Source organism: Sapajus apella, unplaced genomic scaffold (genome assembly GCF_009761245.1).
Source record: "Sapajus apella isolate SASKATOON/1434 unplaced genomic scaffold, GSC_monkey_1.0 scaffold38, whole genome shotgun sequence".
In the NCBI taxonomy this organism is placed as follows: domain Eukaryota; kingdom Metazoa; phylum Chordata; class Mammalia; order Primates; family Cebidae; genus Sapajus; species Sapajus apella.
Window position 1 is genome coordinate 21,495,514 of NW_022436978.1, and position 22,709 is coordinate 21,518,222.

The 22,709-nt window shown below is 40.3% G+C and overlaps 2 protein-coding genes and 1 non-coding gene across 5 annotated transcripts in view; 2 read left to right on the top strand and 1 right to left on the bottom strand.

The window, feature by feature from the left end:
• Positions 1 to 407: 407 nt before the first annotated feature.
• Positions 408 to 15,989, bottom strand: NDUFB5 (NADH:ubiquinone oxidoreductase subunit B5). 3 transcript variants are annotated; one of them, XM_032298516.1, is made up of 6 exons: positions 15,745 to 15,989; positions 7,448 to 7,536; positions 6,464 to 6,530; positions 5,776 to 5,837; positions 3,936 to 4,042; positions 408 to 985 (listed from the first exon to the last, which is right to left on the bottom strand). In XM_032298516.1, the coding sequence occupies exons 1-6, from the start codon at positions 15,866 to 15,868 to the stop codon at positions 865 to 867; spliced, it is 570 nt and encodes a 189-aa protein (XP_032154407.1). In that variant the 5' UTR covers positions 15,869 to 15,989; the 3' UTR covers positions 408 to 864. The 3 variants fall into 3 exon arrangements, with proteins under 3 accessions (XP_032154407.1, XP_032154408.1, XP_032154409.1); XM_032298517.1 differs by lacking the exon at positions 15,745 to 15,989 and adding an exon at positions 13,418 to 13,451; XM_032298518.1 differs by lacking the exon at positions 3,936 to 4,042 and having other exon boundaries at positions 920 to 985.
• Positions 8,106 to 8,209, top strand: LOC116565087. The gene has a single exon (XR_004275246.1). It is a non-coding gene; the product is annotated as a small nucleolar RNA U13 (small nucleolar RNA).
• A 15-nt stretch (positions 15,990 to 16,004) lies between the features above and the next one.
• Positions 16,005 to 22,709, top strand: part of MRPL47 (mitochondrial ribosomal protein L47) — a 17,579-nt gene continuing 10,874 nt past the window's right edge. The window contains exons 1-4 of the mRNA XM_032298515.1: positions 16,005 to 16,163; positions 19,130 to 19,275; positions 20,094 to 20,154; positions 22,449 to 22,545. Of these exons, the coding sequence (XP_032154406.1) occupies positions 16,066 to 16,163; positions 19,130 to 19,275; positions 20,094 to 20,154; positions 22,449 to 22,545 (402 nt within the window). The 5' untranslated portion in view covers positions 16,005 to 16,065. The remainder of the gene's footprint in view (positions 16,164 to 19,129; positions 19,276 to 20,093; positions 20,155 to 22,448; positions 22,546 to 22,709) is intronic.

Here is a 22,709-nt window from a genome sequence, read left to right on the forward strand (position 1 = left end):
TTTTAGTAGAGATGGGGTCAGGCAATCCACCTGCCTCGGCCTCTCAAAGTGCTGAGATTACAGGCGTGAGCCAACGCACCTGGCAGAAAATGCGGTTATTTAATATAGTGTTTAACAGACAGTAAATGCCTAATAAATGATAGTCATTTTTAGCTTCTACTCACATTTTATAATCTCTGCAGGAATCCCTTAGAGTTCTTTTTTGTACACATATTAGCTAGTGGACTAGGTAATATGTGTACAAAAACTCTAAGGGATTCCCAAGATTGCATCTAGGAAAAGAGCGTGTGTGTGTGTGTGTGTGTGCGCGTGTGTGTGTGCGCGTGTGTGTGTGTATGTACATGTCTGTGTATATATATGTGTAGTTTTAAAAAGAATATATGGCTAAAAATGACATGAAAGCATTATAAACTTTAAAATTCGTCTACTGAAAATCTGTTTATTAAGGAGTTAACATTTTACAGGGTTGGTTCAGTACTTTATAGAACTTAAAATCCGAAGTTGCCCTTCAATATAGACGTCTACAGTACAGACAGTTGTACAAAATAATGTAATGACTGGTGCTTAACATAATTAGACTTCTATAACTTCCATTTGTCAGGTAAACGAAACACTCCCTTTCAAAGTTGCTGCAGCTTTAGGAGTTCACAAACTCCTAGCTCTCCAGTTTTTATTAGCACATTTTAAACCTTCTTCAGGGACTGGAAGCCAAACCCCCAAACAAAAGCTTTAATCTGAACCAACACTGGGAAACGGTAATGTCAGAAGCTCTTTTATTTTTCATGGAGAACAAAAATACAGAATATATTTACTAACTTATTTTCCAATAAAGAGAATATACTTTGTATTTAGAGAAAAAAATGCTTAATTGTCAGGAGTTGCTTTTGTAGAATGATCAATAAGTTCCTTATCAACTGTGTCAAAGTGATACCAGGGCCCATCTCCTCTCGAACGCATTAAGTTTCGTATTTTCATCTCCTTTAACCTGTAACAAATGAAAGAGCAAGACTGCGATTTCAGCACTTCCAATTATAAATTTTATGAGCCATTTCCATGAAGAACAATCAGTAGTCTTTACTTTTATGTAAAGTATACTGCCCCTCCACAAACCCCTATGCAGGCATATATTTGGTATATCTATAAGTAAAATTTGGGACTTATTTTTGACTTTTGTTATGTTGCTTATACAGGTAGCTACCAGTTTTTAACACCAAAACAAGTGATAAATTCTCTCCTTTGCTGTGCCTGCACAGATCACAAAATCCCAAAAGCTAGAGACTGGCAAACCTGACAATAATTAAATGAGTAAATACATAGAAAGTAAGTAAAACACTGATACAAAATGTCCTCAAAAGTATTGGCAGTGGGCACGGGGGCTCATGTCTGGAATCCCAGCACTTTGGGAGGCTGAGGCAGGCAAATCACTTGAGGCCAGGAATTCAAGACCAGCCTGGCCAACATGGCAAAAGCCCTGTCTCTACTAAAAACACAAAAATTAGCTGGGCATGGTGGTGGGCACCTGTAATCCCAGCTACTCAGGAGGCTGAGGCAGAAGAATCACCTGAACCTGGGAGGCAGAGGTTGTATTGAGTCAAGATCGCGCCACTGCACTCCAGCCTGGGAGACAGAGCAATACTCTGTCTCAAAAAAAAAAAAAAAAAAAAGTTATTAGCTACTATTACAGATTTGTTATCTGAAAATGTAAAAACACTTCTATGTTGCAAAAATTTCTACACTGCCAAAAGTCAACCTATAGAGAAAAAGATACACATGGCCAGGTGCGGGAGCTCACATCTGTAATCTCAGCATTCTGGGAGGCCCCAGAGGGTGGATCACTTGAGCCCAGCAGTTTGAGACCAGCTGGGCAACATGGCAAAATCTGTCTCTACAAAAAAACACAAAAATTAACTGGGCATGGTGGCATGCACTTGTAATCTTAGCTTCTAGGAAGGACTGGGTGGGAGGACGGCCTGAACCCAGGAGATCAAGGCTGCAGTGGGTCGAGATCAGGCCACTGTACTCGTGGGCAACAGAGCAAGACTTTGTCTCAAAAGAAAGAAAAAGAAAGAACGAAGAAAGAAAGGAAAGAAAGAAAGGAAAGAAAGAGAAAAAGAAAGAAAGAAAGAAAGAAAAGAGAGAGAGAGAGAGAGAGAAAGAAAGAAAGAAAGAAAGAGAAAGAAAGAAAAAGAAATACATACAACTAATAGATATATTTAAAAACTACTCAACCTTACAAAGAAATATAAAATTGAAATGATGAGGTAACATTTTTCAATTACCATATCAGCAAAAATGTTTCAGTTTGATAAATTCCATTACAAAGAAACATAGAAAACTGAAACATGGAAACTGATGAAGAAAACAACTGGTCCAATGTTTTGAAGAAGAGTTTGGCAACATCTACCCAAAGTTTAGAAGCACATGCTATTTGGCTTATCAATGCTACTTCCAGAAATTTATTTTCCAGATATGTTACATAAATATGCAAACAATATGGGGGAAATTCACCACCAAAGAATGTATAATAGCAAAAACCTGGAAAGAACCCAAGTACTAGCAATAGGGGACTGGTCAAAAAACACGGGCACTGCAGGCCGGGCATGGTGGCTCACACCTGCACCTCAGCACTTTGGGAGGCCAAGGTTGGCAGATCACCTGAGGTCAGGAGTTCCAGACCAGCCTGGTCAAAATAGCACAACTGTGTCTCTACTAAAAATACAAAAGTTAGCCGCACATGGTGGCAGGTGCCTGTAATCCCAGCTCCTGAGGCAGGAGAATCTCTTGAACCCAGGAGGCGGAGGTTGTAGTGAGCTGAGATAACGCCACAGCAGTCCAGCTGGGGCAACAGAGCAAGACTCCATCTCAAAAACAAACAAACAACAACAACACACATGTAACTCAGCGCCATAAGAGGGGGGAAAAATGTATGTTTTTTAATATGTATACAAAATAAGAAAGAAAGAAAATCGACATTGCTTTCCGTGACAGTATCTATCCCTTTCTTTTTAATGGCCGCATTATATATGTCATTGGATGGATATATCCATCCTTCTACTGTCCAACTGGGGCAACAGGGCAGGACTTCCACTCTAAAAGAAAATTTTTTTAGGCTGGGCATGGTGGCTTATGCCTGTAATCCCAGCACTTTGGGAGGCCAAGGTGGGCAGATCACCTGAGGTCAGGAGTTTGAGAACAGCCTGGCCAACATGATGAAACCCTGTCTCTACTAAAAATACAAAAATTAGCCGGGCATGGTGGTGCACATGTGTAATCCCAGCTACTCAGGAGGCCGAAGCGGGAGAATCGCTTGAACCAGGGAGACACAGGTTGCAGTGAGCCCAGACAGTGCCACTGCACTCCGGTCTGGACGACAGCACAAGACTCCAACTCAAAAAAAAAAAATTTTTTTTAATTTAAAAAAGAACTCCTTTTAATCTGACAGATATCTCCTAATAGTCTCCTTGTCACCAGTTTATAATTTTCGCTTCAAACAAGCTAATCCTATCTTTGCCCTTTTTGTTTTTTTGAGATGAAGTCTTGCACTGTTGCCCAGGCTGGAGTACAATGGCGCCATCTTGGCTCACTGCAACCTCTGCTTTGAGGGTTCAAGCTATTCTGCCTCGCCTCCTGAGTAGTTGGGATTACGGGCATGCGCCACCATGCCCGGCTAATTTTTGTATTTTTAGTACAGACAAGGTTTCAGTATGTTGGCCAGGCTGGTCTTGAACTCCTGACTTCAAGTGATCCACCCACCTCGGCCTCCCAAAGTGCTGGGATTACAGGCGTGAGCCACTGTGCCTGTACGTATCTTTATCCATTTACATAAAGCATCCTATCGTGCTGAAATATTGATAGTTTTAGTAATTTTTTCTTCTGGTGGTTTGCAACCCTAGGAAAAGATTTTCTTTCCCATCCCCTCCCTGCTTTTTTCCTACCGTAATTCAGCCTTTTCAGTTTCAATCTGAAGGACGGCCAATGTTTTTTCATAATCCTTTTCAGGACAATCATAGAAAGTACGGACAATCCATCTTGATATGGGATGCTACAAGAGAAAATTCATTTAAAATTCATCCATTTCTGAATAATACTTTGCTTTTCTAGTTGACTATTCTTTAAAATGACCACCTCAGTTAGATAAACCAATAACATCTACTATGTAACGACGACTTTATATATATGAAAAACATAATTTTAATAGATTAGACGGATACTACTTTTGTCCGCATTTTAAATTTGGGTGAATTACCCAAAGTTACATAGCTAGTAAGTGGCAGCGCCTGGACTAAGCCACATCTGGCTGGCTCCAGAGCTGTGTGTGCTTTTCCATCACACTGTGCTGAGTGTCTTCAGTGGCAGATTCTGGAGCCAAACCCAGGTTCTGCCGATTCACAAATGGAGCTCTTTGCTCCAGTTAGCAAAAACAAACTAATTGTTAAGTTTTGCCTTAAGATTTAATGGTTCACCTTAAGATTTATATTTAAAATATAATTCATTCAGATAATAAAACTTGATGGGACATACTCTATTCAAGGCCATCTCACTACAAATTTGTAAAAACAAGTAACGAAATTAATTTTGGATTTTGGTAGCAGTGGGGGTATGGGGTAATGACCGACAGAGCAGGCTCCGGAGTCAAGGCTGCCTGGGCTGAAACAGTGACCCTCTCTAGACAGGTCACATAACTCCTCTAGCCTCAGTTTCTTCATCTCCAAAGAGGGAATAACAATAGTACTTTTCACATGGCATGAAATAATATTTTTAAAATACTCAGCACAGTACCTGCTATGCAACAGGTGCTCAATAAATGACAGCTAGCATTCATATTGGTGAAATCTTTCCTAAGGCATTGAACTTAGAATAAATTATGTTACTGTTAGGTTAAGAACACACTGCAATCATTCTTTTTAAAAAAACGTAAAGCTTTAAATGATTTTTAAAAAAATGAAGTACCAAAACATGTTGTTTATAAAAAGTATGCAAAAAAATGTATCTACTTGATATAAAAAGTAAAATATAAAACTATATCACGGCTGGGTACAGTGGCTCATGCCTGTAATCCTGAGGTGAGCAGATCACTTGAGACCAGGAGTTTGAGACCAGCCTGGCCAACATGGTGAAATCCTGTCTCTACTAAAAACACAAAAATTAGCCAGGAGTGGTAGCACACGCTTATGATCCCAGCTACATGGGAGGCTGAGGCATGTGACTTGCTTGAATGCAGGAGGCGGAGATTACAGTGAACCAAATTTTTGTATTTTTAGTAGAGACAGGATTTTACCATGTTGGCCAGGCTGTTCTCAAACTCCTGACCTCAGGTGATCCAGCCTGAGCAACAGAGTGAGATGCTGTCTCATGTCTCAAAAAAAAAGAAAACACATAAAAAACAAAACAAAACCCTGACTATATCATAATTGCTGAATTAAGATATTAACTAGGCCAGGCATGGTGGCTCATGCCTATAATCCCAGCACTTTGGGAGGTCGAGGTGGGCAGATGACGGGGTCAGCAGTTCGAGACCAGTGAAACCCCATTCCTACTAAAAATATAAAAATTAGCTAAGTGTGGTGGCGGGCGCTTGTTGTCCCAGCTACTCGGGAGGCTGAGGCAGGAGAATCGCTTGAACCCTGGAGGCGGAGGTTGCAGTGAGCCAAGATCACGCCACTGACTCCAGCCTAGGTGACAGAGTGAAACTCTATCTCAAAAAACAAAAAAGATATTAACTAATGCACTGACAAGAGAAGTGACAGTATGTAACTGTCAATGTCCTATACAAACCTGAAAATATTCCCAGTGTTCTGGGATATAGCCTTCTGGAATTTCTGCTAGTTCAGCTGGACCTAATAAGAAAAAAATGTTATGTTCAACTTTAGCATGAGGAGTTTATAAAATTAATTCTTCACCATTAAAATAGAAACCAACTTCTTGTGGTTTTAAAGGATCTTTTAAAAAATTTGTTAACAATGAAGATGCCTAATATTTTTAACTAACTTTAATCTGGTTGAAAATCGATTCATTTGTTAGACATATTAAAACACCTCTCTGTGTAAGGCATTATTTATAGGTATTCCATGAGTTTCCCATTTTGTTTTTATATACCGTAACAAGATTTAATCGGTGTTATTCCTTCTGGTCTTCCCTATACCTACGATACAAAATATTTTAGGATTCAAGGTGTTAGAAGTACTTTGAACAGAATTTCCCATGAAAATCTAATGTTTACCGTCATCCACATTTTTATTGTTAGACGATTATATGTTCCATTTTATATGTTCTAGGATGGATTAAAAAATTCTTAGTTCAGATCAAGATTTGGTTACTTTAAGATAAACTGCAATGCTTATGATTATTTAACTATTTAAAGAGCTTTTCATTATAATAGCCATCTTTTTTTAAATATATTAATGTACATATGTTTAAAATTTTTTCTAACTTGGTAGTGCTGCAGGGGATGGAAATGACTTACCAATGAATACATTCACCAGAGTTATGATAATTGCCACTGGAATCCCAGTCAAGAAAACGTAGAATCTCTAAGATAAAAAATAAACAAGTGTTTCTCATGACCATTTCATAGCTCTCCCCGCACAGAAATCATCCTAATGATATGATTTCCTTATGTTTCTTGTAAAAATAAACTTGCCAAATTGGGCATACAGTATCAAATTATTGATTTCTGTGATTTTACTTTTAGGTCAAGCAATGCCATGAAAGAAAATAATATATCAAGAACAAAAATGTAAAACCATTAGGGGGATTTTACCACTAAACAGGATTTGAGCTGGTCATAACAAGAAGAGTAAGAGCTCAGCCAAGGAGATGCAAAAGGGCATGATGCACAATGGAAGGGCAAGGGAAGAGACGGTTCTAAGGTCAGGACTCAAATGATGACTCAGAGCTTTATCAACAGTGGCAGACGGTCCAGACAAGCTCCCACGTTCTGTCTCTACTTTGCTCCTATACAGCCTTGAGATACAAATACACACTCAGCACTCTATGTAAGCAACGTAATTATATTATTGCTAAATTAAGACTACTATAGATCCCTGTTATCTCGGAAATCAATGTTCTTGAACAACATATAAATACAAAATCATATCCCAAAATAATGTAGCTCCTTTATTTTAAAAAGTGCTTCAATAAGTTCTTTGGTAATTTAAAGACTATTTTAGCTACAGGAACACAGATTATATTTTAAAACTTCATAATCTTTAGAAGAAAAAAATGATTCAAGTTTTACCTCCATTTAGTGTAAATCCTTTTGTGCAGAAGGGAAGTTTCGCCAATTTAACAAGAAATTCAGTAACAAACCAGACTTTACAATCTCAGCATCTTCAAATTTACAAAATAAAATATTTCATAAAATGAAAGATGTTTTGTAAAGAGGCAAAAGTCCCTCCCCCCGCCGTTATATGCAAAGACTTCAATTCAACAAAAAATTTAAACTTACCACTAACTTCAAAAAACGCTTGTCATAGAATCCCGTAGGTTTGATGATAAATAGTCTTTTCCCATGGCCTCCACTGTGTCGAACAGGAGCTGAAAATATTAATTACCCTTTTTTATACAAGGTTCATGTGGGTATATTGCTTTATTATGAGTTATGTGGCAAATATAAACATTCCTTTTTAAAGTTTCCTTTTCTTGTTAAAGAATAAATCTTAAGTATGCTACTACCTCTTTGTTAAGCCCTTCCCTGTGTAGCTGTTAGACATGCCATGCTTACAGGCACATAGTACATTCTATGTCCTTGTGCTCTAACCAAGATATCTGTGCTGGACGTGCTCACAGGTATGTCCCAGCTCTCCACTGCTTTTACCTGTTTAGAAAAGTTTTAAGTTGTTAGCCAATTGGGTTTTAGTTTAGATTGCGAGGTCTGGCTCCAGCCAATGGAGATCAGACACAGCAGTAAGGACAATCCCAAATGCATAAGGGATAAATATGTCTGCTTTCCTTTGCTCATTGTACTCTCATGGCAAGATGGCTAGCGAGAGCATCCTTCCTGCAGTCCAGGAAGTACAAATTGTATTGCTCAGGGCTAATTTTTCTTTGCAGCACTGAACATCTGTTTCCAGTAGTTAAAATCAGATTAGAAAAAAAATACATGGGTCTTTTTGTAGTTCATAAGCATGATGACTGAGTTTTCACACTCACATGTCAGATGTGCCTCCCTCAAATCTTGTTATGAGGGAGGCACATTACCCATCTGACATGAAACAAAAAGAAAATATACATTCATAGATGTTTAATGTGAGTTAAGATCTTAAAACATTTAATTTGATTAGGGAGGTCAGATAGGATATCTTTAAACAAAGATGGAACTACTGTTCTAAACTATAACTTTCCTCATTTTAATTCAAAATTAAAGAAATATCTAAATAATCATTTTAGGCTGGGCATGGTGGCTCATGTCTATAATCCCAGAACTTTGGGAGGCAGAAGTGGGTGGATCACCTGAGGTCAGGATTTCAAGACCAGTCTGGACAACATGGTAAAACCCCATCTCTACAAAAATACGAAAATTAGCCAGGCCTGATGGCGGGTGCCTGTAATCCTAGCTACTCGGGAGGCTGAGGTGGAAGAATCGCTTGAACCTGGGAGGTGGAGGTTGCAGTGAGCCAAGGTCATGCCATTGCACTCCAGCCTGGGCAACAGAGTGAGATTCTGTCTCAAAAGAACAAAAAAAAATCATTTGAATTTGTTTCAGTAGTGGGCAGAGAGGTTAGACACTTAGCTGCTAGTCTGTGTCTCCTGTACAACAAATATTTGCTAATGCTACAAAAGAAACACATTTAATTTCAACTCTTCCATTATGCCACTTCATATGACACATCATCTGCATTATATGTATTATTACACTGCAAAATAGATGGAAAGGACCAGCAGTATTCATTCAACAAATCACTAGCAGGAATCTGAACTTGTTACAAAACTCCACACTCTTCAATATCTTGACGAAAATCACACGGTAATCCATTGATTAAGAATATCCTCTTCAAGTCTCCTCCCTGACAGAATTTAATCAAGCCTTGCTGGAAATGAACTGAGGCCAAATTTCACTTCTGGATCCTCTGTTTACATTCTTCTTCTTCTTGAAGTTCTAGAAGGATCACTATGGCATTCCGAGGCCTTTCCACTGGGAGCAGGAAAGGATCTATCTATTACCAAGAAACTGAAGTTTCCTATGTTTTCACTATGTCTACAAAATATACTCTCAAGGATATTTTTTATATGAGTCACTGTGGAATAAAAAACTTTAATTTCCCATTAAAGGAATTTCAGGCATAACAGATGTCAGAATGATCTGAATCTTCTGTTCATGCTTCACGTCTGGAATGCCGTCCCCCTCCTGAAATCTGTTAGGCCCAGATAACATCTTATCTTCCAAGAAGCCAACATTCTTCCCAGCCATCCACAACCTTTCCTACTTTTGCATTACTTTACGTTATTGTGAAATGTATATTTGCATTCACTGCTGCCACTTTTAAGTATAAATATCTCGAAAGCAGGAGCTATCTTCTTAATTTTGGTAACACCTGCAGCAGCTTGCAGTGAGTTTAGGAGGTTGATTCACAAGAGAATTAGAAACTGGCATAAATTTATCACACATAATTTATACTACTAAGGCTTTTTAAATAACAAAATGAGAATTTGACAAAGTAAGTATGGACTTCAGCAAATCGTCTGAAAGATATATAACAGAATATTTTTTTGGACTAGATGAAAATGGGTTGGATGACAGTACAAAGTACTCATTAATTCAATACATACTTCAGTGCATGCTATGTGCAGACCCCACGCTAGACCTAGATACAGTCTAAAAGGCATATAGATCCTGCTGGGAGAAATACACATCACACAAATAATTACAAATCTATAAGGGCAACAAGGGAAAGAAACAGGATACGGTGGCCCAGAAGAAAATTCCTATTTAGGCAAGACGGTGGGAGTGGGAGGAAGGGACATTTTAAGCTGAGAGAAGCAGCAAGTTGGAGAAATTTGTAATGGGTACTTGACTGACTGACTGTAACCAAAAGGTACCAATTAATTAGTGCCGTAACCTGCCAAAGGAAGCTCTCAAAAGCCTGTGGCATCAAGGTTTTCATGAAAGGCCTAGATGAGGGAGATACAGCATTCCTGACTTGTTAAGTCTCAGACGCGCAAAGCTACTGCTACAAGAGTGGTTGAGACATTGAATGATGAAATGGGATCCTCAGAGAGGCTTTAACACATTACAAAAGACTGAATCTAAAAGGATTCAATTTAATAAGGTAAGTGGAAAGCCTGCCTGGAACGCCCAGGAATCTAGTTGCTCACAAAAAAAAGCCGAAGACCAATTCAGTCTTAATCTGATATCCTCAAAGTACAGGGTCAAAACAGGATGATCTTCCCTGTCCCTTATCCCCTGACTACACCTGCAGAACGTGTCGATTCAAGAGCATACTCTTTTCAAGGGACAATCTATTTGCAGCTTAATTTAGGTTGGTGGAAAAGTAATTGCAGTTTTTGCAACTGAAAGTAATGGCAAAACTCGAGATTACTTTTGTCCCAACGGATACAAGAAGTTTCTAACAATTTCAGTGGCTGAAAATAAAATTGGACTCCCCCACCATCGATTCTCCATTAAAGAGTTATTCAAGCATCAGTAATGGGATGAAATAAGGACTAGCATAAAACAAGGGGTTAGCCTAGAGGATTTTAAGGTTCTTCCCCTCAAAGAATCAGAATATATGACCTTTCTCCGAATAAAATGGCACACGCTTCGACTCATCTCTCTCAGTGGTTTCCTTCCAATTGCAAGAACTCTTTCCCACCTTAGAGGGGCTTTTTTGCTTAGTTTCCCCTCGGCCTGAAATGCTTTTCTCTAGGTTCTTAGGAAGGCTGCTTCCACATCTCACCCTTCAGGGTGAAGATCAAATGTCACCTCCTGGGAAAGGTCTTCTCCGATCACCTCATCCAAAGCTGGCCTCCCACTATTCCCCTTAATGGCATTTGACTATTTTCTTTGGAGCAAGGAGCACGAACCCTAATTATTTTGTTAAATGCCATCAGGTCAGGGACTGTCTTATTCAGGTATTCTCAGTACCCTTTAGTGTCACTCACATGGGAGATGCTCCATAAATATTGTTGAATCCACATTTCTTCAGTAAATTAAGTGTTGACAGGAGATCTTGCCTTCTACATTTACTCAGAAGAGACAGTGTACTCCCTAACTCTCCCTTTCAATCAGACACACACACTCACAACCACGAGAGAGATTCAACTATATGTGGTTTTAGGAAATACTAATTACAAACTGACATGGAAAATATAACAAAAAGCTTGGTCTAGTGTACTCTGGCAATATTAATGCACATAGTCATGTAAACTGCTTGCTCTTTCTTTACACACAATCACCCAATTGTTGAACAATTAGTCATGTCATTAAACATCCTAGATAACTTATTAACTGTTTCGAAGTATATTTCATAGCATGTAACTCTTTTTATTATTTTAAGAGACAAGGTTTTTTGCTATGTTACTCAAACTGGCCTCGAACTCCTGGGCTGGAGACCCTCCCACCTCGGCTGGCGGAATAGCTGGGATTACGTCACCCACCACCACAATCAGCTTGCACTTAACTCTTTTTATATGTTTGAGCCTTCATGATTTGTTTTTGATGTAGTAAGACCATCTGCTGAAATCTAAAAATATTAGTGTGTAACCAGGAATGTCGGCGTGTGCTTGTTTGTGTAACCAGGAATGTCGGTGTGTGCTTGTAATCCCAGCTATTCAGGAAGCTGAGATGGGAGGATGGCTTGAGCCCAGGAGTTTGAGGCCAGCCTGGGCAACACAGCTAGACCATTCCCCCTCAAAAAAGTTAAATTAAAATATTAGGCTGAACATTGCTTACAGTGAGGTGACTACCAGGATTTCTGGAACACTGATCTTCCTAGCACCAAAAATAGGCATCTTCCACTGCTCTCTAAAGCCTGAAATTTCTCAGTTAAGTATTAATTAATTTCATAGGCCTAAGCCTTCAATAACTAATTTTTAAAAACGCAAATGGTTTCAGAAAAGTGATTAAGTCTTTGCCGATTCTGATTTTTATAAAATTGAATAAGATAATGTAGGAACTTTTTGTGTGTCAAAGACAACAACTGGGCCGGGTGCAGTAACTCACACCTGTAATCCCAGCACTTTGGGAGGCCAAGGCAGGCGGATCACCTGAGGTCAGGAGTTCGAGATCAGCATGGCCAAGATGGTGAAACACCATCTCTACTAAAAACACAAAAAATTAGCCGGGCCTGTAATCCCAGCTACTCAGGAGGCTGAGGCAGGAGAACTGCTTGAACCTGGGAAGCAGAGGTTGCAGTGAACCAAGATCATGCCACTACACTCCAGCCTGGGCAACAGAGTGAGATTCAGTCTCAAAAAAAAGAGACAAGTGAAAATCGGTCATTTTCTTTCCCTCATTCCCAGTAAAGGGCACCACCCTCTCAATTACCTTGGATAAAAATCTGTTATCTTCCTTGCATCTATCCCTCATTTGCCAAGTCCTCTGGATTCTAGGATTTAAACTCTCCATTTCACTCCATGCCCTCTTTACCTTACTGGCCTAAGTAATCAATATCCCCCATAAGCCATCCAATATTCAGAAGTGTCTTCCTAAAACACACTCCTGATACTGCTCTTCTGCAACACAAGATACTCTGGCTTTGTGGTCAGTCCTTCCCTCCCTCAGTTTGGTCCCAACTTTCCTTTATTTGTCTTTTCTCCCAACACCTACCTACCCCAAGAGTCACATATCCAATCAAAAAACTCAACCTGAGGCCGGGCGCGGTGGCTCAAGCCTGTAATCCCAGCACTTTGGGAGGCCGAGGCGGGTGGATCATGAGGTCAAGAGATCGAGACCATCCTGGTCAACATGGTGAAACCCCGTCTCTACTAAAAATACAAAAAATTAGCTGGGCATGGTGGTGCGTGCCTGTAATCCCAGCTACTCAGGAGGCTGAGGCAGGAGAACTGCCTGAACCCAGGAGGCGGAGGTTGCGGTGAGCCGAGATCGCGCCATTGCACTCCAGCCTGGGTAACTTGAGTGAAACTCCGTCTCAAAAAAAAAAAAAAAAAAAAAAAAAAAAAACTCAACCTTTACTTTTCTGCCAGTTCCACCTGTTAAAACTATCCCCGTAATTCAGTTAAAACGCCAACTGTTCTATGTCTGGATTAACTCCACAGCACTCTGTTTATATATCCATATTAATATTCCACATTTTTTAAAAACATCATTTATGCATATCAGTCTTCAATTAAAAATTAAATTTACCTGAAGCTGAAGGGAGCACTTAGCTCATCTCTGGAATTACATGATCTTTGATGTCTAATAAAGAATTTAATCAAGTAAAATAGCTTTATCTGCTTATTTTCTGAAAAGGTTTACAGAGGGTAATGAAAAGCATGACAGCAGTAGATTTCTAGGAAAGATGAGGCTATAGGAACTTGTAGAAGGCTAATGCCAGGACTCCAAAGGCACAGACAAAAAAGTAGACAAACTGGACTTCATGAAAATTTAAAAATTTTGTGCATGAAAGGACACTATCAGCAGAGTAAAAAGGCAACCCACAGAATGGGAGAAAATACATGCAAATCATGTATCTGATAAGGGATATCAGAACACAGAGAACTCATAAAATGCAACAACAACAAAAAAACAAACAATCCAATTTAAAAATAGGCTGGGTGCAGTGGCTCATGCTTGTAATCCCAGCACTTTGGGAAGCTGAGATGAGGAACTGCTTGAGCCCAGGAGTTCGAAATTAGCCTGGTCAACACACCAAGATCTCATCTCTACAAAACATTTAAAAAATCAGTCAGGTGTGGTGGTGTGCACCTGTCATTCCAGCTACCCAGGGGGCTGAGGCAGGAGGATCACCTGAGGCTACAGTGAGCTCTGATTTCACCACTGCATTCCAGCCTGGGTGACAGAGCAAGACCCTGTAGAAAACAAACAAGCAAATAAACAAATAAGATAGGCAAATAGCTTGGCAGAGTGGTATGTACCTGTAGTCCCAGCTACTTGAGAGGCTCAAGCAGAAGGATTGCTTGAGTCCAGGAGTTCAAGTTCAGCATCGGCAACATTGGTTAAAATGTACATTTTAACCTTGTAGTTAAGTTAAAAAATAAGAAAATAATAAATAATAGGCAAAGGTTTTGAATAAACATTTCTCTAAAGAAGATATAGGCCGGGTGCAGTGGCTCACATCTGTAATCCCAGCACTTTGGGAGGCCGAAGTGGGTGGATCATGAGATCAAGAGATAGAGACCATCCTGGCCAACGTGGAGAAACCCTGTCTCTACCAAAAATACAAAAATTAGCTGGGCATGGTGGCATGCGCTTGTAGTCCCAGCTACACGGGAGGCTGAGGCAGGAGAATCACTTGAACCTGGAAGGTGGAGGTTGCAGTGAGCTGAGATCGCGCCACTGCACTCCAGCCTGTCAACAGAGCGAGACTCCATCTAAAAAAAAAAAAAGATATATATACAAATGACCAAGAAGCACATGAAAAGATGCTCAACAAAACTAATTAGGGAAACGCAAATAAAAACTACAATGATACCATCACATACCCATCAGAATGGCTCCTATCAAAAAACCAGAAAATAACAAGTGCGACTGAGAACATGGAGGAACTGGAATCTTTGTGCACTGTTGGTACACAAAGGAATGTAAAATGGTATTGCTGCTAAGGAAAATTGCAAGGGGGCGTCTCAAAAACTTAAAAATCGAATTACCACATTGTGGAATCCTAAGCAAGAAGGGGCCCCGGGTGGGGGGAGGGCAATTCTTCTGAGACACAGCCAATCACAGACAACCCACTGGCACAACATCCTGTTCCCAAATACCTGGTTCAGCACACAGCCCAAAAGAGTGACCTTACCTGCACATCTTCTCTGCTCACAGCCCTTTTGGTAAGACCCTATAAAAGCCCTCCCACGCCCACTCTGCAGATAGCCCCTTCTCTGCTGTGCTGCCCGCTGTACTCTTGCAACGTTATCTTCCTATTTTCTCTAACAAATCTCCCCTCTTTACCTATGACTGTCTTGGTAAATTTTTACCACTCACGAAGCCAGTCCCAGCCAGTAACACCCATGACACGTATGACTCAGCAATTACACTTCTGCAGATACAGCCAGAAGAATTGAAAGCAGCGTCTCAGAACAGACATTGTACATCCATGTTCACAGAAACACTGTTCACAAGTCACACTCGATGTCGCTGATAGGTTCTTGGAAACTGTGACTTTAAGCGAAACCACATACAGCAGGTCCTTAAACAACTTCGCTTCCTTCGTTACAGGTTCTGAAGGTCGCAGTTTCCAAGAGCTGATGAGGTGGGCCTCTCCGCAACATGATTTCGCACCCGTGGGACTAGAGCCCAGCCGCTGGGCAGGTGGAACGCAACAATAAGCTGGTGCCCTAGAGATACAGGTTTCGGCTCTCTACCTTTCTAGCCTCAGCTTCATCCGCAAATTAGCACCGGTTGGGATGGCGAATAACAACGTTTTATAAATGCTCATAACGTAAACGCGACCGACCTGACTACTCAGGAAAACCCCGCATACAGCTCGTGCTCCATCGCTGTCTCAAGCCCCACGTCCACCGTTTGTCCCTGCTCCCTCCGGATCCCACCAAGGTCACCCTGGCAGCGTCCTCCCATCTCTCGCCCCGCACCCGCTTCGCGCCCGTTCTCCCAAGGCCAGCACCCACCAACAGCCTTCGGAAAGCCATGAGTGAGGAAGCCCCCAAATCCGAGTCGAGTGCCGAGGCGGCGGCCAGACAGAGCTGCCACCGCCGTAACGGAAGCCCGCTGCAACAAACTCATGGCCGCCATGGCTACTACGGGCAAGAGGAAGAAGAGGGGCGGGTCACGGAAGCTGAGCTAGCCAATTCACCAATGAGGACAAAGGCAGAAGGTGACCATCTTAAGTGAGGGCAAGAGCGTGTTTCTATTCCCTTCACGGTAGGCTGGGGACGCCGGAAGTGACGCAGTCGTCGGCGGAAACGCGGTGTGCCTAGTTCTGCGAAAACATGGCTGCCGCCGGTTTGGCACTTATTTGCAGGCGAGTCTCAGCCGCCCTGAAGGCGTACAGGTCGTTACTAACTCCGCAGGTCCCTGCCTGCACAGGGTAAGTGATGTATAAAGTCAGTTTGCCCACCTCTCCAACTTTGAATCTTGTTTGGTTGCCGAGATGCCGAGAACAACTCAAGAATGGAAAGGCCGCCCGGGTGACAGAGCCGGTGAGGAGTGACCTAGGAGAAGTCGCCCACCTCCGACATTTCCATTCCTTCCTTGTTTTGTTGCTGCCAGCTGTGCACCAGACAGTATATAGGGTTTGTAGATGTCCAGCATGTGTTGAAGTAAATAAACCTGTAAGTACAGAAGCATCCTCTTGGGATGGTGGGAAAAACTTCACCGAAGATGTTTTTGTTAGGATACCCAAGTCTGTGTCAGGTTTGGATGGATTAAAAAAGAAGAGATATTTGTATTTACAGGATTTGTTACAATGAAAATAGCAAATGCGTGGAAAGTCGCCCTGCAGGCGTGAGAAAGAAGCATCCACAAAATGGTGTTCATTATTTCAAGGTGGAAGACAACTCTCTTTTGGACAGAGCGAGACCATTTTTTACTTCAGCGTGTATGGTTTCCTGCCTTTTACTGGCGTTTGTCTGTAGAGTTGAATTTTATAAATAGTAGAGCAGGTCAGATTTTTTAAAAAGGAAGCAGCCTATTTGCTCTTGAATGCGCAAGCAGTTATTGAGCATCTGTTGTGCGTTGGTTTATTATTACACTCCCCTCAGAGATAAGCATTTTTTTTTCTTAATTTTACAGAGCTCAGAGTTTATAACTTGATCAAGGTGGTGAGCTTGAATCAATTGTCTCCTACTTCATCATCATTTTTCCTTGTAAATGAAATAATTTAGCGTTTTAAATTATCAAAAGATGAATATATGTTCATTTTCAGTCACTTTGGAGAATGGAGTGATGATGTATTTTGAAGAAAGCAAAAATCAACAATAATTCTACCCCTATAGATAAACAAATTTTCTACTTTTTTTAACTTTGCATATATACATATATATATAATTTTTAAATGAAATTAGGACCATATTTATATGTCTGCATTTTTGTGCCCTACTGTTCTTTTCTCAACATTTAAAAATTTTTCAAACCAACGGAAAAGTTGTAAGAGTAGTAAAAAGAATAACGATATAGTCTTCACAACTGTTAACCAGTAGCCACGTTAAAAAAAAAAAACTCTTTATATTCATCTTCTTTTTATTCTGAACTGTTTGAAACGTCAGAATTTAAAACATCATGACACTTCAGCATATATATTCTAATAGCAAGGACATTGACTTAACCACAGTACAATGATCAACACCAATGAAATTTAATATTGATACGCTTCTATTATTACACTACTGTTACCTAGCAAATAGTCCAAAGTCCTCAGTTGTCCTGGTAACTTAGTAATTTCTTTTCTTTCTTTTTTTTTTTTTTTTTTTTGAGTTGATGCTTTTCTCTGTCCCAGGCTGGAGTGCAGTGGCGTGATCTCCGCTCACTGCAATCTCTGCCTCCCGGGTTCAAGCAATTCTGCCTCAGCCTCCTGAATAGCTGGAACTACAGGCGCACACCACCACGCCTGGCTAATTTTTGTATTTTTTAGTAGAGACGGGGTTTCACCATGTTGGCCAGGATGGTCTCGATCTCCTGACCTCATGATCCACCTGCCTTAGCTTCTCAAAGTGCTGGGATTACAGGCGTGAGCCATGTACCCAGCCTCTTTTCTTTCTTTTGGTTCAGGATCCAGTGAGGGATCATTATTTATTGCTTGGTTGCCATGACTCTTTAGTCTCCTTTAATCCAGAACAGATTCTTTTTTTCTCTCTCTCTCTCGATGTTTACATTTTGATGAGATTAGCTTTTTAAGAATCTCTCTTCTTTATTTGGATTTGTCTGATTGTTTTCATGATTAGATTTAGGCTGAATATTTTTGGTGGGATACAATACTTGTGATATACTTCATTACTTAGTTTTAAATCATCTCCTCAGGTCATTATCTATTTTTTAAAAACAGGATTTTTGAACTACTGCACAAAAATTTATCATACAGATGCATAATAATTTTTTAAACCATTCTCAGCTGCACATTTACATAATTAAAAACCTGATATTCTATATAGTGCTTTAATACACATCTTAACTTATAAATTCCCATCTGTGATAATTTCTTCAGTTGAAATTTCTAGATGTAGAATTACTGAGTTAAAGGAGGAAGTGTTTGATACATGTTGCAAAATTATGGGGGTTTTTAATTTTTGTTTTTTTGAGACAGGGACTGACTTGCCCAGGCTAGACTAGTGCGATGGTGTGATCTCAGCTCTCTGAAACCTCTGCCTCCCAGGCTCAAACCATCCTCCCACCTCAGCCTCCCGAGTAGTCGGGACTATATGGTGCATACCACCACGCCTGGCTAATTTTTGTATTTTTGTTAAAGACGAGGTTTTGCCATCTTGCCCAAGCTGGTCTTGAATTCCTGGGCTCAAAGGGGTTGTCCCACCTCAGCCTCCCAAATTTCTGGGATTGCAGGTATGAGCCACCATGCCCAGCCCACATGTTGCAAAATTGACTGCTCTTTTTATCTGCTTTTGCACCCATTAGCAATGTAAGAAGGACCCAAAAATGTTACCTTAAAATATAATTGTATAAATATATTTTATACAATATACCTGAAATTACAAGGTAGCAGCTTCTATAATGCAATATTAAAAATACTTTCTAAAGCATTTTCAAAATTTATTGTGGCCAAGCATGGTGGCTCACACCTGTAATCCCAGCACTTTGGGAGGCCAAGGTGGGAGGATCACTTGAGCCCAGGAGTTTGAGAGCAGCCTGGGCAACATAATAAGAAAAATAAGTCTCTAAATAAGAAAAAAAGAAAAACAATTTAATTCTTATGCAGAAACCCCAAATAGCTTTTTAAAACATTATAGATGACAAATGGTTATGTTTATTATGATAATGTATATTGCTTATAAAATCAAGATATTACGAAACTTTAATTACTTGTTTGTATGTTTTCAATTGCAGGTTTTTTCTTAGTTTGTTGCCTAAAAGTACACCAAATGTGACATCCTTTCACCAGTGTAGATTCCTTCATACCACATTGTCAAGGAAAGGACTAGAAGAATTTTTTGATGACCCAAAAAACTGGGGGCAAGAAAAAGTAAAATCTGGTGAGATATTTGGATTGGTCAGCATTCAATATATTTATTGAACTCCCCCCAATCATTCTAGGATTATTTATCCAGTTCAGGAATTATTTAGATGATTCCTTTTACATTTTCCTTTGGGACTGCTCCCTAGAGAAATTTAAAAGGACAATATAATAGTTGAGTTAATTGTTCCTTGGCAGATTGGCAAGATGGTTAGAAAAGGAACAGGTTGAAATTATTAACTAAAGTAAGGCTTAGGGCTTATTTTAGATTTTATTTTTTAGTGATAATTAAAAATTTATTTATTTAGAGACAGAGTTTTGCTCTTGTTGCCCAGGCTAGAGTACAATGACATGATCTCGGCTCATTGCAACCTCTGCCTTCCGGGTTCAAGCGATTCTCCTGCCTCAGCCTCCTGAGTAGCTAGGATTACAGGCGTGCACCACCATGCCCAGCTAATTTTATATTTTTAGCAGAGACGGGGTTTCTCTATGTTGATCGGGCTGGTCTCGAACTCCCGACCTCATGGGATCTGCCCACCGTGGCCTGGCCAAAAAGTTAATTTATAATGACATAACATATTTTGTCATTAAGGTGTGAAAATACATTCTGTACTAATGCTAACATTTTTTTAATGCTATTGCCAGTCATGTTAATAGTATTTTTGTATGTTACCTAATTTATCCCTAATTACACATTATGTTATATACTATATGAAAGCAATTATATATTTTACAGATAAGGAAACAGGCTTAGACAGGTTTAGAGAGCTTCAATAATTTGCCAAAGGGCACAGGGCTAGAAATATTATTTCATGTTATATATTGTCATTTTAATAGGAGCAGCATGGACCCGTCAGCAACTAAGGAACAAAAGTAATGAAGATTTACATAAACTTTGGTAAGTATACTAAATACGTTAACATCTAGACGTTTGAAGTAGTTACAGTGTACCAATGAGGTAAAAACTAAATCTATTTGATGTAAGAAATTGAGTAAAGCGATTTGTGTTAATAGTACTATAGATGATGAATCTGATGCTTAAGATCATGAAAAATTTTTATGTGACAGGTTAATGACAAATGTCACAATTCTCAAGTAGTTGGGGATTTGGAAATTTTACTGTATCTTACATTAGTCCTACTAACCTTTATACTAGCAATTTCAGTCAGTTAATAAAATGAAACAGGGAACAGTTGGTTGCTGTTTTTTTTTCTTTGAGACAAGGTCTTGCTCTGTTGCTCAGGCTGGAGTGCAGTGGCGCAGTCATGGCTTACTGCAGCCTTGACCTCCTGGGCTCAAGTGATCCTCCCACCTCAGCCTCCCAGCATGCTGGGATTACAGGCTTACGCCACGTCGCCCAGCCATTGATTATATTTAGAATTCTCTCCTTTTTATTATATTTTCAGGGTCTGTAATCTTTAGCTTATTTACTTTGGAAGAGTGTGTTGGAGGGTGCATTTAATTGAGAATTTAGGTAGATTTTTCTGGCAGGCTCTGATGAATTAGAGAGGGTTGAGAGGATTTAAGACAGGGCTGAATTTTAATGTACTGTATTTCGCCCAAAGATACGTTTTGTTTGGACCATAATTGCTTTTTAAGTTGGGAAGTTTCACACAAAAAATAATATTTCTGTCTGCTCTTGAATAATGTGACCTGTGATTTGGCAACACTGGCCCTGCATTGCTACATGGCAACAACTTGGCTGGTCTGTGGAACAGCTGCCATTTCTGGATGGAGCAGGGACACACCACTTCTCACCTGCCCTGTGGTTCTTTCACCATGTCTGCTTCCTTCATCATTGTTACCTGCCTAGACACTCTAGTAGACATTTACTTATTATTTGGAGACACAGTCTCACTCTGTTGCCCAGGCTGGAATGCCAGTGGCATGATCTTGGCTCACTACAACCTCCACCTCCCAGGTTCAAGCAATTATCATGTCTCAGCCTCTCAAGTAGCTGGGATTACAGGCTCACACCACCATGCCTGGCTGAATTTTTGTATTTTAGTAGAGACGGGGATTCACCATTTTGACCAGGGTGGTCTCGAACTCCTGACCTCAAGTGATCCACCTGCCTCAGCCTCGGAAAGTGCTGGGATTACAGGAGTGAGCCTCTGTACCCGGCCCCAACTCTTATTCTCAAACAGATGTATTCAGAAAATCTGTCTTCACTTTAGCTGTGCTGCTTCAGTGCCTTTGACTGTGTTTGCTCTGCTCTCCTCCTATCATATATTCCATCTCCTCTGTGAATCTCTCCCTGATCATCTTAGCTGGAAGAGATGTTTCTCATCTCCCCCACTTAATTCTTCTGGTGCTTATCATCTGTCCCACTAGCTATGCTTCACCACATTACAGTTTCAGAAGCAGTACGGTGGAATTAAAATAGAATGGATTTTGTACACAGAGAGTCAGGGATTTGAATCTTGAATTACTTGTGTGACCCAGAATACCTTACTTCTCTCAGCCTTAGCTTCTTCATTTAGTAAGTGGAAATAGTACCAACCTCAGAAGGTGGTTGTGAGAACTAAATGAAATAAGTGTATGTAAAATGCTTAACACATTGTGTGGTGTATAATAAATAGTAGATGTTATTTGTCTTCCATCTCCTTCTCTACTGTTCACTTGGAATGTAAGGGCTAGGATTTTATGTTTTATGCCCCTTTATAATTCCCTGAGCACCTAATACATGTGGCACATGGAAAGTTTATTAAACAAATGGATAAGCAAAGATGGTTATGTATAAAGGATTATTCTTTGTAATCATATTCTGTATACTGAGATTTCTAATATGACTTTTTGTTTTGAGACAAGATCTCATTTTATCCCCAGGCTGGAGTGTAGTCGTGTGATCATATCCCACTATAGCCTTGAACTACCAGACTCAAGCAGTCCTTCTGCCTCAGTCTCCCAAATAGCTGGGGCTACAAGTGTGTGCCACCATGCCCGGCTAATTACATTTTTAATTTTTTGTAGAGATGGAGTCTTGCTGTGTTGCCCAGGCTGGCCTTGAACTCCTGAGGTCAAGCAATCCTCCCACCTCAGCCCCCAAAGTTCTGGGATTACAGGCATGAGCCACAGCACGTCGCCCCTAAGTACTTTTCAAGTACAGATAATTATTTTTGATGTCAGAAATTACAACTTTGTTAACATAATCACAGAATACCTTCACAAGGTCTATGTTCTTTTGTATAGGTATGTCTTACTCAAGGAAAGGAACATGCTTCTAACCCTAGAGCAGGAGGCCAAGCGGCAGATATTGCCAATGCCAAGTCCAGAGCGGCTGGAGAAGGTAAGGACTAGGGAGGCTGGACAGGTTGCTGGTGCCCAGTCCCGAGCGGCTGGAGAAGGAAGGACTAGGGAGGCTGGAGAGGTTGCCAATGCCGAGTCCAGAGTGGCTGGAGAAGGTAAGGACTAGGGAGGCTGGACAGGTTGCCAATGCCAAGTCCAGAGCGG

Coding starts and splice junctions, on each gene's coding strand:
- NDUFB5 (XM_032298516.1), bottom strand. CDS start 15,868: ATGGCGGCCATGAGTTTGTTGCAGCGGGCTTCCGTTACGGCGGTGGCA. Junction 6,531..7,447: donor AGCGTTTTTTGAAGTTAGTG/GTAAGTTTAAAT, acceptor TTTTTATCTTAG/AGATTCTACGTTTTCTTGAC. Junction 4,043..5,775: donor AACACTGGGAATATTTTCAG/GTTTGTATAGGA, acceptor TTTCTCTTGTAG/CATCCCATATCAAGATGGAT.